General features: G+C 39.8%; 1 protein-coding gene across 1 annotated transcript; it reads right to left on the bottom strand.

Annotated features, from left to right (window-relative positions):
- Positions 1-8642: 8642 nt before the first annotated feature.
- Positions 8643-9544, bottom strand: RPL10L (ribosomal protein L10 like). The gene has a single exon (XM_056133855.1). The coding sequence runs from the start codon at positions 9469-9471 to the stop codon at positions 8827-8829; it is 645 nt and encodes a 214-aa protein (XP_055989830.1). The 5' UTR covers positions 9472-9544; the 3' UTR covers positions 8643-8826.
- Positions 9545-16651: the final 7107 nt, after the last annotated feature.

Raw genomic sequence — 16651 nt, 5'->3', positions numbered from 1 at the left:
AATCAGATAAGTCACCAAAGTTACTCACCAGCTGTCTCTGCTCATAGTACACCTAATGTTTCTATGAGTCTGTATGAGAGGCCATTGGGAAAAGAATGAAGGCCAAGCCGGGTTTGATTCCTCCGCCCCTCTTGGAGAGCCTGGCAAGCTACTGAAACTATCTTGCCCACAGGGCAAAGCCTGGTAAGCTCCCCAGGACGTAGTCAATATGCCAAACACAGTAACAACAAGTATCACAATGGAGACGTTACTGGGCCTGCTTGAGCAAATCAATGAACAACGGGAGGACCGTGACCATGACCGTGACCGTGACACAAATTAAAATCTCTATGACCATTAAGAAACATTGAAATCAACTAAAATAACCATGAACAGGACAAATGTACAGAAATTGTTCAAATGTCATGCAAGGGCACAAAGAAATTAAAACATATATATATATTTATATATGTATAAATATATATTTCTAAAATATATATAAACATATATATTTATATATATGTTAAAAGAAATGGTGGATTTAACTGGAGAGAAACTACAGCAGGTAGGGAGCTTGCCTTGCAAGCAGCTGTCCCAGGTTCCATTCTCAGCACTTCATATGGTTCTCTAAACTTCGCCAGGACTGAGTCATAAGCACCGTTGGGGAGGTGTTCATTCCTCCCCTCAAAACAGAAATGGAGGATACAGTGGGATCTAATATATATAAATTATATATATATAAATTTAATTTATATTACACTTTATTTTTATTATACATATATATAAATTTTATTGAATCATAGTTACAAGCTTTCAACGATCTAATATATATTTAATGAGTTCCAGTAAATGAGAATGTAGACCAGTATTACCCGAAGAAATACAAGATGAAATTTAAAGAGCATGATCTTTCTATACTTATCTAAAAACAGAAAGACTTTCTGGCAACAAGGATATGAAAAAGTCAAAGTAAAAAATTATGAAAGCAATCTTCCTGTTCATCCCCAACGCTGTGCCTGGTTTTCTTCCTCCCTCAGGTCAGTCAGAACTCGAACCCAGGACTTGTTTTTTTCCGCATACGTGCCCCAGGTGTCTTCTAGGACCCTGGAATGCTCACCATCCCTGAGTCTCTTCCTGTTTGTCCACAACGCTGTGCCCAGTTTTCTTTCTTGCCCGGGTCTGTCTTACTCGAACCTGGGACTTGGCTTTCTACACGTAAGTGCCTCAGGGATCCTCTAGGACTTTGGAGTGCTCACCATCCCTGAGCCTCTTCCTGTTCATCCCCAACACTGTGTCTGGTCTTCTTCCATGTCCAGGTTGTACCTCCTCCACACACCAGGTACTCGTAGAGGGGGTGGCCTCTTCAGAAGTGGGCACGGCTGATGTAGAAGTGGGTGTGGCCTAATTTGGGGCCCAAGGCTGCAGGTAATTCACTCATACCCAGCAATCTCATGTAACATCTCAGTCTTCATACCTACTGACCAACATGAAGAAAGAACGCAAATCTCTACCACGAGGGAGGAGGAAGAAAAGAGTCCAGAAGACTCAGTAGGTGCTACTCACCTAAGGGACCTCTCTGAGAAAGAAATCAGATAGGAGGTAACGAAGATGTTCAATGAAATCAATGAAACAGTGAGGCAGATATCCAGTAAATTAAAGGAGGACATGAAAGAAACAATTGAGAAAATACAGGAAGAAATGAGAGCAGAAATTGGAAAGCTACACACAGAAATGTGACAAATAAAAGATTCCGTAGATGAAATAAAAAACTCAGTCTGTGCCCTAAACAGTAAAATAACTACAGCTGAAGACAGAATCAGTAAGCTGGAAGATTATCTGCACCGAGCCAACAGGCAACAAAAACAATGGCAAGAGACATCAAAATAGCTTTAGAGTGAATCAGAGTCCTAGGAGATGATTCCAAGAGGAACAACATTAGAATCATTGGAGTACCAGAAGCTCAGGGAAATAATCCCAATGAAAAAGCCACTGTTAAACATATCATTGCTGAAAAATTCCCAGAGCTGGATAATGCAGCCATTCAGACTCAAGGAGCCCAAAGGGTGCCAGCAAAAAAGCAATAAACAAAAACACTCCAAGACATATCGTAGTTAGAATGATGGACGCTGCAGATAGAGACACAATACTGCAAGCAGCAAGATCAAAGAAGGAAATCATATACAAAAAAGCATCCCTTAGATTCACAGCAGACCTATCTAAGGAAATCCTCCGACCCCAAAAGCAATGATGGGATATAGTGAAAAAATGCACTGAAATGAATGTTTCACCAAGAATACTCTCCAGCTAAACTCTCAATCAAACTTGAAGGAACAGTATACTATTTTGTGGATAAATAGCAGCTCACGAACTTCATAAACTCAAAACAAAACCTAAAAGAAGGGCTAAAGTGCCTAATATAAGATAAGACAAACCCTACAAGCACAACAAACCCTTACAGAAAGATAACACAAAACCCCATAACAATAACCTCTCTCAACGTCAATGGTCTAAATTCACCAATTACGAGACACAGAGTGGCAAAGTGTATTCAGAGACAGAACCCACCATTCTGCTGCCTACAAGAAACTCGTCTCAACATTCAGAGCAAAAACAGACTCAAAATGAAAGGATGGAAAATAATCCTGCAAGCAAACAGCTCCCTCAAAAAAAGCTTGGGTGGCCATACTAGTATCCGACAGCATTAATTTCAGGTTGAAAAAGATTAAAAGGGAAAGTGAAGGCCATTTTCTATTCATCAAGGGATACATACAATAGGAAGAAATCACATTCTTAAATCTATATGCACCTAATGAGGGAACAGCTAAATATTTAAAACAACTGCTAACAGATTTTAAGGAAGACATTGCTAGCAACACAATAGTAGCTGGAGACTTGAACATCCCCTTATCACCTCTGGATAGATCAACAAGAACAAAACTCAGCAAGGAAATATTGGCTTCGAAGAAAAGCCAATAGAAGAGAGAGGGCTTATAGACCTAAACAGGGCTTTACACCCCAAAAGAAAGCATACACATTCTTCACCAGTGCACATGGAACATTTTCCAAAATAGATCATTTGCTAGGCCACAATATATACCTCAATAGAATCAGGAAGATAGAAATAGTATCAACAATCTTTTCATACTACAATGCACTGAAGTAGAAGTGAATCACAGAGAGACAAGGAGAACCAAATCAAACACCTGGAAATTAAACAACTCAATGTTGAACAGTCTGTGGGTAAGGAAGGAAGTCAAGGACTAAATCAAAACATACCTGGAAACAAATGAGAATGAAGACACGAGCTACCAGAACCCATGAGATGCAGCTAAAGCCATGTTAAGGGGAAAATTTATAGCTCCTCAAGCATTCTTCAGGAAAAAAGAAAGGGCCAACATAAACAACTTGACTTCACAGCTCAAGATCTTAGAAAAGGACCAACAAAAGGAGCCCAAACCAGGCAGAAGGAAAGAGATCATAAAATTTAGAGCAGAAATCAACAACATGGAAACCAAAAAAAAGAAAACAATCTGAAATATCAATGAAACCAAGAGCTCATTCTTTGAGATAATAAACAAGATAGATAAACCACTAGCAAGATTCACAAAGAGAGAGAGAACCCTAATAGACCGTGTCAGAAATTAGAAGGGGGATATCACAACAGAAACCAAAGAAATTAAAAAGATCATCAGAGACTACTTTGAAAGTCTGTATGCCATGAAACAAGAGAACCTAGAAGAAATGGATAAATTCCTGGATTCCTATAATCTCCCAAGGCTGAATCAAGAAGATCTAATGTATCTGAATAGAGCTATTGATATCAAGGAAATTGAAACTGTAATCAGAAGTCTTCCCCAAAACAAAATCCCAGTTCCATATGGATTCACGAGTGACTTTTTCCAAACATTTAATGAGGACCTATTGCCAGTTCTTGTCAAGATTTTTCAGAAACTGAAGAAACAGAAACTCTCCCTAACAGTTTCTATGAAGCCTATATCTCTCTAATCCCAAAAGGAAACAAAAACACCCACCACAAGAAAGGAAAACTACAGGCCAATATCCCTGATGAACACAAATGAGAAGATTCTCAACAAAATACTAGCAAAGAGCATTCAACAACTCATCAAAAAGTACATACACCATGACCAAGTGGGATTCATTCCAGGGATCCAAGGATGGTTTAACATTCGGAAATCAATAAACATAATCCATCATATCAATGAAAGAAAAGATGAAAACCATATGATCATATCAACAGATGGAGAGAAAGCATCTGACAAGATCTAGCACCCATTTATGATGAAAACTCTCACCAAAATGGGCATAGAGGGGACTTTCCTCAGTACAGTTAAAGCCATCTACCACAAGCCTATGGCAACCATCATCCTAAATGGGGAAAAACTATGAGCCCTCCCTCTAAGATCAGGGACGAGATACGGATACCCATCTCTCCACTGCTATTCAATATAGTACGGGAAGTACTTTCAATAGCGGTTAGGCAAGAAAAAGATATTAAGAGCATTCAGGTAGGAAAGGAAGAAATCAAGCTCTCACTATTCACAGATGATATGATACTATATTAGAGAACCCTAAAGCCTCTACCAGGAATCTCCTATAAACAATAATTTGTATAGTAAAGTTGCAGACTATAAAATCAATACCCAAAAGTCCATGGCTTACCTATATGCAAATAGTGAGAGATAAAGTGACATGAAAAAAAAAAAACAAAAACAACTCCGATCACAATTGTACCCTAGAAAATCAAGTACCTAGGAATCAGCTTAACAAAGAAAATAAAAGACTGTAGACAGAAAACTACAAAATGCTACTTCAGGAAATAAGAGAGGACACGAGAAAATAGAAATATCTCCCCTACTCATGGATCAGGAGAATTAACATTGTTAAAAAGGCAATACTCCCCAAAGCATTGTACAAATTCAATGTGATCCCTATAACGATACCCATGACATTCTTCAAAGAAATGGAGCAAACATCTCCCCCCCCCAAAGATATGATCACCAAGTAAAGGGTGTTGGGAGCATTCTCCCAGGATGGAAGATCATGCTGAAAGTAGATTATAGACGAACATGATTGCCACTCAATTCCTCTTTTGCAAACTTCAGCACCTAAAAGGAGAGACAGAACAAAAGGAAATGCCCTGCCACAGAGGTGGGATGGGATGTGGGGATGGGGGGGGTGGGATGGATACTGGGATCATTGGTGGTGGAGAATGTGCACTGGTGCAGGTATGGGTACTCGATCATTGTATAACTGAACCCCAAGCACAAAATTCTTAAGTCTACAACTGTAGCTCACGGTGTTTCACAAATAAAAATTAAAATAAATAAATATATAAATAAATAAAAATTATGAAAGCTCTCTAGTTAGCTAGCAGTATCCCTGGAACTGATCTGGGATGTAACAAGCTCAGCAATGTTCACATTCTCTGACACTTAGGTCTAAAACTCTCCAGTTTTTGTGAGCTGGTTGTGTAAGAAAAGGCTGTTACCTGAACAAAATTTCGTCTGGCATGATTTAGGTTCCGTGGAGGTAGCTAGTGGAAGGTACCAATGAAAGTACCAATGAAGATACCAGTAGAAGGTGGCATTTTTTTCCTTTTTTCCCCTTTTCTTTGCATGCATTGTGTGTGGAGTGGGGGTCGGTTAGTGTGGGGGGGTGGGGAGAGATGGGAGTAAGGCCTTCAATTTATAATTTTTAATTGAAAGAAAATCAAAATTTCTTATCATCTAATCACCCAGGATGGGGAAGGAATAGTTCCCTCATTTTAAAAAAGTCTAGGGTGTTTGCCTTGTACCAGGCCTACCCAGGTTCAATTCCCAGCATCCCATATCATTGCCCAAGCACCGCCAAGAGTAATCCTGAGCCTAATGCCAGGAGTAACCCCTGAGCATCTCTGGGTGTGGCACTGCACCCCCCCCCAAATTTTTTTTTTCCTCAGTTCAAAAGATATTGTCCTGGGGCTGGAGAGATAGTACAAAGGAAGGCATCTGCTGACCCAAACACGACTAAGAATGATCCCTGAGTGCAGACCTGGAGCACCATGTAGTTTCCAAACAAACAATATATAACAAATATTAAAGATTTCATGGGGCAGGGTATAGTACAGCGGTTAGGGTGCCTGCCTGATCAGGTTGATTTCAGGCACTACATGGTCCCCCAAGCAGTTCATCGTGTAGACCTGGAAGCCCCCAGCATCAACTATCTCGGTGACATGGGTACCATAGGAATCAAACTGCATTACTGCATTGTTGGCCCACAGACCACTTGAGTTCTACTTGGGACCTGCCTCTCTATAGCCAAAGAATTTAGCCAGTTTATATTTGGATGGATAATAGTAGATTGTCTAACATTTATTTGTAAAATGTGCTTTCCAAACCAAACTTACGTTTTAGCTGAAACTTTCATTTTCTGTCAATCATAAAAACCTAGACTTCACATCCACTACATCAGTTTTATAAGCTGATTTAGTTTAACTAATTTCATTTTTAATTTTTGGGCAATAACCTGCTATACTCAGGGATCATTCATCGTGCTGCTTAGAGGACCTTATATGGTGCCAGGAATCTAATCTTTGGCTATGTAGCAGGAGTTCTATATGGCAAAATCCTTGAACTCTTGAAAATATTTTCAAATAGTAATTGAACTCTGTATTCTTTCTGGCCCCAATTTTTAATTTTAAATGAGCAAATGTCTATTTTATTTAGGATCAATGAATATATAAATATTATTTCTCCATTTTTAAGTAGAAAATTAGAAAGGAAAAAGTAGACAAAAGTATAGTGATTCTATTTTTGCATCAAAATTTTAGAGTGACCAGCAAGTAGGAGAATGAAACACACAATGCACATACATTTCATATAATTTAAAAAAACAGGCCTGGAGATAGTACATCAATTGGGTTGCATTGCCTACCAGCATGCACCCAGTACAGGTTTGATTGAGGGAAGGGGATCCTAAGTACCTCCTGGGTGCAGCCCAGAGGTCCCCAGCACCACAGGGCCTGAGCAGCACTGCATTGTCACACCCTTGTCATACTAAGAATCATAGGTAGGGATCAAAGGCACCATTTGAGAGTTCTCCCCAAAAGATAATTTTAGTTATTAAAAGTATGTCAAAATACCTAGTAAAGGAAATGTGTTCATAATGGAAAATTAGGAATAACCCAAATACTAATAGCTACCTCTTCCAATTTTTTAATGTAGAACTTTCAGAGCTTTTCTTTTCATCTATACAATCTATGCTTGTGTGACTACCCTTAGCTGTTTTCATGTATATACTGAGAACTTCCAAGTTTAAAGGTCAAGATGTTTAACTGGCACCGGTTAAAAAAAAATAAGATGCACACACAACGCGAAAAATATTTTCAAATAGTAATTGAAAGCATCATTATAGAGTTGCTTCTTTTGTTGTATTTTGTTTGCACTGTAATTTTTTTTCAAAGTTCAACTTTTGTTCTCAAATTATAGTAAAAAGTAAACTATCTTTTTATTCCCAATTTGTTTTTGGATGTTAGTAGCTCCTGACTATTGTTTGAGGTCACACCCTTCTATGCTCAGGGTATTTATACCTGGTTCTGCACTGAGAAATTACTTCTGGAAGTCCGTTGGTCCTGTGCAAGGCAAGTGCATTACCGACTGTACTATCGTACTATCCTGTGGTCCCTCCTGAATAATTTTATACACCTTTATTTCATTCAACTTTTACTGAGACAATTATGAAAATATGAGCATATTGAGCGGTAATAACATAAAATAATAGAATTTAAAACAAATTCAGACCCTGGAGTTTCAGCTTACCACCAGTTTCTAAAAAGGTGGGGTGGGGGGGGGACCAGAGTGATCGCTATAACAAGATCCTTAACTCTCTCTGGAGTGTTTTTGACAATTGAGAGCTTATCTGGTGTCATTTTCTCTTTTCTGTTGTTTCTACTGGGACTCAGATACAAGCACTATAAAATCCGTTGTCAACCTAAGACCTTCCCGTGATGAAGAGAGAAGATAGGACAGTTATGACCTTCCGGTGATGAAGAGAGAAGATGGGACAGTTTTTCTCCTTGAACAAGAGGTGTGAAGGGTTGTCTGGTAAAATGTTTTGTGGCGACACACGGTTTTCTAACGCCTGATAATAGGAATTTTGAGGTAACTTTCCCTACAAAATTTTAGACTTTTCTATTTTTTAAAAAAATTCAACGTAGCAACAGTTACATAACTTTACGACGAACTAAACTTTTAGACTTTCCTCCCTTCCACTTCTCTCCCCGGAATTTGGAGGCTAGATGGGGCGGGGTTTGGGGGGCTGCTCCAGGGTTCTCCAGGCTTGAGGGTCACTTCGAGCCGTGTTGCTTACTCGGGAACCTTAACTGGGACCTAACCTATCTCTTGAGCGCGAAGTAAGTGCTCTGTCCACAGCGGTACCTCCTCCTATTTAAAAAAACAAACAAACAAAAAAACCAACAATAACAACAACAACAAAAAAAAACCTTTCACTGGGGGAACCTCAAATGAAGTGCTGAGTTTCGACCTGCAAAAGCTTCATCTAGAAATCACATACATGGCTTAAAAATACTTACCAAACTCTTGCTAGTACCATTTCTTTAGCAAACTACATTCTAAAGAACTATTTACTTTTAAATATATAAAAATTAAAATATATATTTATTTATTTTGCCAGCAAACGGTTTATTGAACATAACTCAGATCTGCAAAACCCGAATTTCTGAACTTCAAAGTCAGGCTCGCACAGCCCCCTTCCGCGAACAGAAAAGTCACAGTCTGTCCACCCCCGAACAAGCAGATCTGTCCCGAACCAGCACCGCAGCCGGACATCTCACGCGTGCAGCGCTCGCCACTTGTCCAGGGCCCCTCGGTCCGGGACGTACTTGACTCCGCACCCGTCCGGGATGAGGCGCTTCTGGGCCACTTGCTCTTCAAACTCGTTGGCATTGAACTTGGTGAAGCCCCACTTCTTGGAGATGTGAATCTTCTGGCGGCCGGGGAACTTGAACTTGGCCCGGCGTAAGGCTTCGATCACATGCTCCTTGTTCTGCAGCTTGGTACGGATGGACATGATGACTTGACCAATATGGACTCGGGCCACCGTGCCCTGCGGCTTCCCGAAGGCGCCCCGCATGCCCGTCTGCAGGCGGTCGGCGCCGGCACACGACAGCATCTTGTTGATGCGGATGACGTGGAAGGGATGGAGCCGCACGCGGATGTGGAAGCCGTCTTTGCCGCAACTTTTCACCATGTACTTGTTGGCGCAGATTCGGGCGGCCTCCAGGGCTTCGGAGGAGAGCTGCTCGTACTCATCCGACACCATATGGCCGCACAGCGGGAACTCGTCCACCTTCGCCTTCTTCCGACCCAGGTCAAAGATACGGATCTTGGCGTCGGGAACGCCGCGGCAGAAGCGCGACTTCGGGTACGGCTTATTCTTACAGTACCGGTAACAGCGGGCTGGGCGGCGACCCATGGCGACGCTCAGAACCGGAGCTGGGAGACGGAGCGGAAAGAGTCGTTTGCGCGCCTGCGTGCGCGTGCCTTTTCTACAGGGCCCGTCATCCGCGCAGAAACCATAGAGTCCGGGGGAGGACGCTCTTTCCGAACGTTCCAACCATAGATGCCAGACGCCGGACTCTCCCTAAACCCACTGTAGTGGGGCTAGGCGTGGTCTTAAGGCACCTGCGCAAAAACCGAACCGGGGCTGGTGGTGGTGGTGGGGAGGGGGGGTGCGAGGGGGGGGGAGTGCGAGTGGCTTCTGGGTAACATATTTGACCTTTGCACCGGCTTCCTCCCTTTTCAGTTTGCAATTTGTTGGGAGTCAGTATAACTCTGACCCTAGGCTGTAAGCATAGCCAACGGATTTTCTTAGAGTTGGAATTAAAAGTATCTTTGCAGATAGTTATGTACTTTTCATCTGGTTTGACCAAAGAATCCTCTTTCCAGACCCTCTACCTCCGCTCAGTATTTTTGTAGCTAGATTGCTGTTTCTCAGATTGTGGCTATCTTTCCCTGGATATAGGGGTTTCATGGTGTAAGCTTTCTGATAGGGCTCAGGAACAGAGGAGTGTTGAGTAGTGATCATAAAATTTCTACTTCCTAATGACATCAACAAAAAATGAAAAGGCCAACTGAATTTTGAATTTAAGGTTATTTCTTGGGGAGGGGGCAGGGGGAATACATTTAGTAGTGATCAGGGTTTACTCTTGACTCTGTGTTTAGGGGAGCACTCCTGGCAGGACTCAGGGGATCATATGCGGTGGCAAGGTACCAACCTGGCTAGGCCTCATGCAAGAAAAACACCCACTGCACTCTCAGGCCCCAAGGCTATTTACCCTTTTTTTTAATATTTCAAATGCTGAATGTAAAAGTTAATTTTTATATAGATGGACCAGGGATCCAGGAAAGGGAAATGAAAGAAAGAATTTGCAAAATTATGTTTCCTTGTTTACTTCCCACCATTTCACAAATGTGATGTGTGTGTGTGTGGGGGGGGGGGGGATCTTTAAAATGTGAATACTATTCTGCTGGACTGGAGCGGGTAGGACCTTTGCGTTGCATGCGGCTGACCTGGGTTCGATTTCTCAGTCCCTGTTGGCGAGCCGGCAAGTATCCTGAGAGCATCGCGCCCACACAGCAGAGCCTGGGAAGCTCCCCTTGGCAAATTCAAATGCTGAAAACAGTAACAAGTCTCACAATGGAGAGGTTACTGGTGGGAGGATAGTGCTACAGTGCTACTATTCTGCTGATGCAGTTTCTTCAACAGGGAGAACAGTTGTAAGAAAAAAAAACCTGTCCTTAAAGTGTATGAGCTTTACAATCACCCTTGTTAGGAAAGAAAAATGAAAACTAGTGTAGAGAACTCCTATAACATAGAAGTTTGCTTCTTCTTCTCCTGATCATTACTCTTCCTCAATTAGTTCTTAACTACAGAAAGCCTGCAAGCAACAAGTAAATGTAGTTGCTCTAAACTTATAAGTCTGGAGTGATTTAAGCTGCTACTTAAAAAGTAAGTTCTCTGATTTGGAAAGTACAAGTGTTCCAGGGGCTGTAGATTTAACAGGTGAGGCGTTTGTCTGCCTGTCACTGACCCTAAACCCTGGCAACACCTATGGCCACCTCCAGGAGTTATGATTGTATACAGGGCCAGGAGTAAACTGAGCACTGTAAGGTGTGGTTCCAAAACAAACACACAAAACACAGGACAATAAAGTGCCTCCATAAAAAAAAAAACATAGCTGGCAATGAGCCCTGATCTATATTGATATTGAATAGACAGGAAGACTACACCAGGAAAAGGACTCAGTAATTGTGGCAGGAGGAGTCTGGTATTTGCCAAGGCCCTGACTATTGACCCTTTAAGAAATTAAAGGAAAGCCAGTATGACTGAATCAGGAAGTGAGTGCCATCTGGGAGTCCAGGGTGTATTAGGGGGGTGGAAATCTGCATATTAAACAGGTCTATTTAAGACAGAGATCTTGCTTTTCTATTTGAGACTACTGAAGAGCCGTAGAGGGCTTTTAACTCTCACTTATATAGAGTACAGTCAATAAACTAGACTGAATCCAAGAAGGGATACAGGCATGATAAGAAATGAGAATAATACAAACAAGAATTTAATACTCCTTTTTATGTCCCAGCATGACTAAGACCCCGATGAAGCATTTTATTTCAGTTTCATCAGGACTGCTTGATACCACTGGATGGTGAGAATAGTGTAGGTGGGAAACAATCATTTGTACCACACCAAAAGAGAATAGTAAAAGTAGGTTTAGAAAATAATCCATAACCTGTAATTATTTTGGAAAGGGTAGGAATAAGCATGGATCATTTTCTAGGGATTTTTTAAAAAGAAGGCAGAAAAACACTACTGATTATTTTTTTACGTCATTCACTTTTGTGAAGTATTTATTTTCATGATTTTCCTTCCCTGTTCTACAACCCTTATGCAAGATATTTGTGATATTTGTTGCATATTGATTAAGCAAACATCAACGCAACTTGAAATGTTTAGAATTAGCTTTGAGCAATGTTGGAAGTCCAAATTCCTAGCATCTTCTGCTTTCATGCAAAAACTGGAAAGGAATAGCTCTGAGTTTCAGTTCAATTCAGAACATTTCTTCTTTCTTCTCTATCACATTTTGTAAATTGAAAAACCCAGCTTCTTAAAGAAAAATCTGCCTTGCGATTTAGCACATTAACTGAAAAGCACTCTGGATGCCTTCTCCTGCTGCTTGAACTATCGGAATTGTTGTTCACTCAGCCGTTTGGTAGTATTCTATCACATGGTGTTTGACAATACACTTATGTGATTTAGAGATCATATTCCCACTTGGAATTGCAATGAAGTGTAAAGTCTCCACTGATGATGAATAATCACTTTCTTCTGTGTTTCATAGTGACTTCACACTTGGAGCTACAATCTCAGTATATTTGAAAGGTAACATGAGCAACTTGGCTTCATTTTCCTAGAGTTAAGTAGTGAATATAAGAGTCATAGTTTTAGCTGAATCTTCAAAGTCAGATATTGTCCAGAGTGATCGTTTTTAATTGTTATCGTCATAGTGGTCCCCTCTCTATCCTAACTGACTTCTCCATTTACCCCCCACTTGTGACAAGCTTCAAATCATGAACCAGTCTCCTGGCTCTCGTTTCTATTGTCCTTGGGTATTAGTCTCATACTGTGCTTTATATATGTATCTCACAAATGAGTGCAATCATTCCATATGTCTGTCCCACTCCTTCTGAGTCATTTCACTCAATATTATACTCTTCGTGTCCATCCATTTAAAGGTAAATTTCATGACTTCATTCTTCTAGTGGCTGTGTAGTATTCCACTGTGTAGATATATCATGGTTTCTTTATCCAGTAGTCTGTTCTCGGGCACTAGGGTTGTTTCCAGACTATAGCTATTGTGAACAGTGCTGCAATGAACAATGCAATGCAGATGGCATTTCTGCTCTATGTTTTTGGGACCTCAGGGTAAATTCCTAGAAGTGGTATTGCTGGGTCCTATGGAAGCTCAGTTTCTAGTTTTTGGAGGAATATCCATATTGTTTTCCAAATAGGCTAGACCAATTGGCATTCCCACCAACAATGAATAAAAGTCTCTCTCCCCGCATCCATGCCAGCCCTGGGTGGTCTTGTTCTTTTTAGGTGTGTCAATCTTTTTGGTGTCAAATGATATCTCATTGTTGTTTTGATTTGCATCTCCCTGATGTTTAGTGATGCAAAGCATTTCTTTCATAAGTCCTGAAAGTAGGTAAAAACATATACATGATAACCTTACAGTACATGTGTGACAAGTTATAATGCCCAAAAGGAGAGAGAAAGAGAAAGAGAGCAAGAGAAGAAAAGTGTCTGCATAGAGGCAGACTGGGGGTTAGGTGGTGAAAGGGGGAAACTAGAGACAGTGATGATGGGAAATGTACACTGGTGAAGGAACAGATGTTGGAACATTGTATGAATGAAATCAAATCATGGACATCTTTGTAACTACCTCATGGTGATTTAATAAAAGAACAGAACAGAGTCAGCTACTGTCATAAGGAATGGTTGGTCATACTGCTTTTTTCTTGTACACCTGTTTTACTATGGACCTCTTGCCTGAAAACCATATTATGTTCTAAATATAAATATTAGAAATGTGATTTTATCTGTTACTGGAAATTGGGTTAAATTTTGAAGATCACTTTGTTGTATTTCACTATAGCATGACAACTTACTGTATATAAAATATAGATAGACTCAGAAACAAACGTTGATAGACCTTCCCTCACCAAAAAGAAGTGGTACACTCAGAAATAAATATATGACATAAATTATTATTTTTCATACATTATTGAACTTGATTCACCAAAATATTTGTCTTGGAAGATATCGAAAATCACTTTTTCCTGACTTTGATAAATTCATAAATAACAAACATTGTTAGAAATAAAAGTTAGAAAATGTTGGATCTTGGAGAAAAATCAAGAATAAGTTCACTTATGAATATTCTTTTACAAAAATTGTCTATTTCTATATTTACTCTTGGGAACTAGAAAAACTGTACCAGTTAATTGGCTCTAGTACAAATTAAAAATCAAGTTGTAGAAACGTTCAGGGTCTATGAGATCCAAATAAACACATTTTTGAAAGTCTTCATTAAGTAAAAGAATGGAGGTTATACATGAAAAAGAGAAAAAGAGAAAGGAACTGGGTAGATAATCTAGTAGTCAACATGTACAGGGAACTGAGCTTCAACTCTGGCACTGCATGGTTACTAAAGCAACACTGGATGTGGCTCTGGTGGCACCCAGCACTGCCAGGCTCAAGCAGCATTACATCACCAGACCTGGACTGTTGACTGAATATTGCTGGTTGTTTCCCCCAGATTCCCTGAGAAATATTTGGGAGGAAAAATAATTAGAGCCAGAGTGAGCACAAGAGAGTTAAGTCACATGCCTGGTGTCTGCAGCAGAACACTATTTATAAAACAACTACTGTAACATAGTATTGTACAGTATTTGTGAACTGTTTTATAATTAATATCCTTGTGATACACAGGAGAAGGGACTAGAACCACCCATTTTGCTCATTCTCATGATAGTTGACTGTCTACATCACTCCCTAAATTTGACATAGGTAGTGTCACATTGGTGTACTCAATTGGAAGGAGTGGTAGGAATGGATACACCATTGGCAATGCTGGGAATCTAATGCTGTTCTTTGTAATACTGTTTCTAGAAAGTCAGTTATTAATCATGTTCCAGTATATCACTATTAATACTTTCTCTCAAGCTATATATTTCTTTCACTAGTGCTGGGACTTCATGTTAGATCAGCCAAGATTTTAAATCTTTTCCTAATGAGCTGAACAACTCATTTTTCTCCATTAATTGAATAATAAAACACAAAACAAACCAAACGCCTATTTATAACTTCAATTAAAACTATTGCTTAGCTAATTAAAATTATTAATGTGGTTTGAAATGTGATTTGGCAACATATTATTATAAAATATTTTTATTAAGATTATTTATTTTTATTGAATTATCTTACAATACAGTTACTTTCAGAATTTTCCCCTAACTTATTTCATACATAAAATGAGGTATTCTAGGAATAAAGAGATAGTACAGCAGGTAAGGCTCTTACCTTGTACACAGTTGACCTGATTTTGATCCCTAGCATCACATACAACCTCCAAGGACTTTCAGCATTGATCCGTGAGCACCTAGCTCTGAGTGAAACCCAAGCACATCTGGGATACTAATTATTGCCATTTGTAAATTATTTTATTTTCCATAAGAATGCATATGCTTATAGCAAAATGATATTGGTAGTCTATTTGCAGGGTGTGGGAGGATTTAGGTCATACCCAGTGGTGCTCAGGCAGGGCTATTGTAGTCTCTGACCTTAGGTGTTATTCCAGGTGATGCTCAGGAGGCCTTGAAGCTCTGGGGTTTCAACAAGGTTCAGTCACTCTGCAAGACAGATGCCTTACCCTCTGTACTATCTGTCCAGTCATGAGTGACATCCTAAATATATCTATGGCCAATGAAGAGCAGAAGTACAAAGGACTTTTTTGATTTTATACCAGCTCTTATTTTCCCTTTAGACTAAAGTGGTAACAGTTCTAGAAATAAAGAAATCCATGGATTTAATCTTCGCCTGGAAGTTATTTCTGAGTTTCAATGGTGTTTGAGGATCATATGGATCATTTGGAGATGAGAAACAGTTTTGTTTCAAAACTAAGATATTTTGTTTCCATTATATCTAACCTTTCTTTCTCCATAAAAATTTTTTTCTTTTCATTTTACTAGAGGCTAATGGAAGCCAGGTGTCACTTTAAAAATTTAATATAAATCTCTTTAGCCAAATATATAGTTCACTAAGCATATTTTTAATAATTATTGTGCATTTTACTACACACATTGTTGCTAAACTTCTTGACAGGCAATGATAATGAACTACTTCTATATTCCAATAACATATTTTCCTGTGTTTTTTTAAATTTTTATTAGTGAAACATCATCAGGTACAGTTGTAGACATACAAATTTTTGTGCTTGGGCTTCAATTATACAATGATCAAATACCCATCCCTCCACCAGTGCCCATTTTCCACCACCACGAGTCCCAGTATCCCTCCCACCTCCCATCCCCCCTGTCCCACCCTGCTTCTGTGACAGGGCATTCCCTTTTGTTCTCTCTCTCCTTTTGGGTGTTGTGGTTTTCAAAAGAGGCATTGAGTGGCAATCATGTTTTGACTATAGTCTACTTTCAGCATGCTTCTCCCATCCTGGGAGGATCCTCCCAACACCCTTTACTTGATGCTCCCTTCTGTATCTGAGCTCCCCTTTCCTCTAGCATTTGTGGCTGGCCTCCACACCATGGAGCAAATCTCCTGGTACGAATCTTGGCCACTCTTGGGTATCCTATTTTGATACTTTATGTTCCCAAGATGAATGCAGTCTTTCTATGTCTATCCCTCTCTTTATGACTCATTTCACTTAACATGGTACTTTTCATGTAGAAACAATTGTATGTAAATTTCATGACTTCATCTTCTCTAATAGCTACATAGTACTCCATTGTGTAAATGTACCAAAGTTTCTTTAACCAGTCATATATTCTTAGGCACTCAGGTTTTTTCCAGATTCTGACTA

Source organism: Sorex fumeus, unplaced genomic scaffold (genome assembly GCF_029834395.1).
Source record: "Sorex fumeus unplaced genomic scaffold, SorFum_2.1 ptg000098l, whole genome shotgun sequence".
Lineage (NCBI taxonomy): Eukaryota > Metazoa > Chordata > Mammalia > Eulipotyphla > Soricidae > Sorex > Sorex fumeus.
Note: the sequence above shows the minus strand (reverse complement) of the source record. Positions and strands in the feature narration are given on the sequence as shown.

Bases quoted from the DNA above. Each gene is read 5' to 3' on its own strand.
- RPL10L (XM_056133855.1), bottom strand. From the start codon at position 9,471: ATGGGTCGCCGCCCAGCCCGCTGTTACCGGTACTGTAAGAATAAGCCG.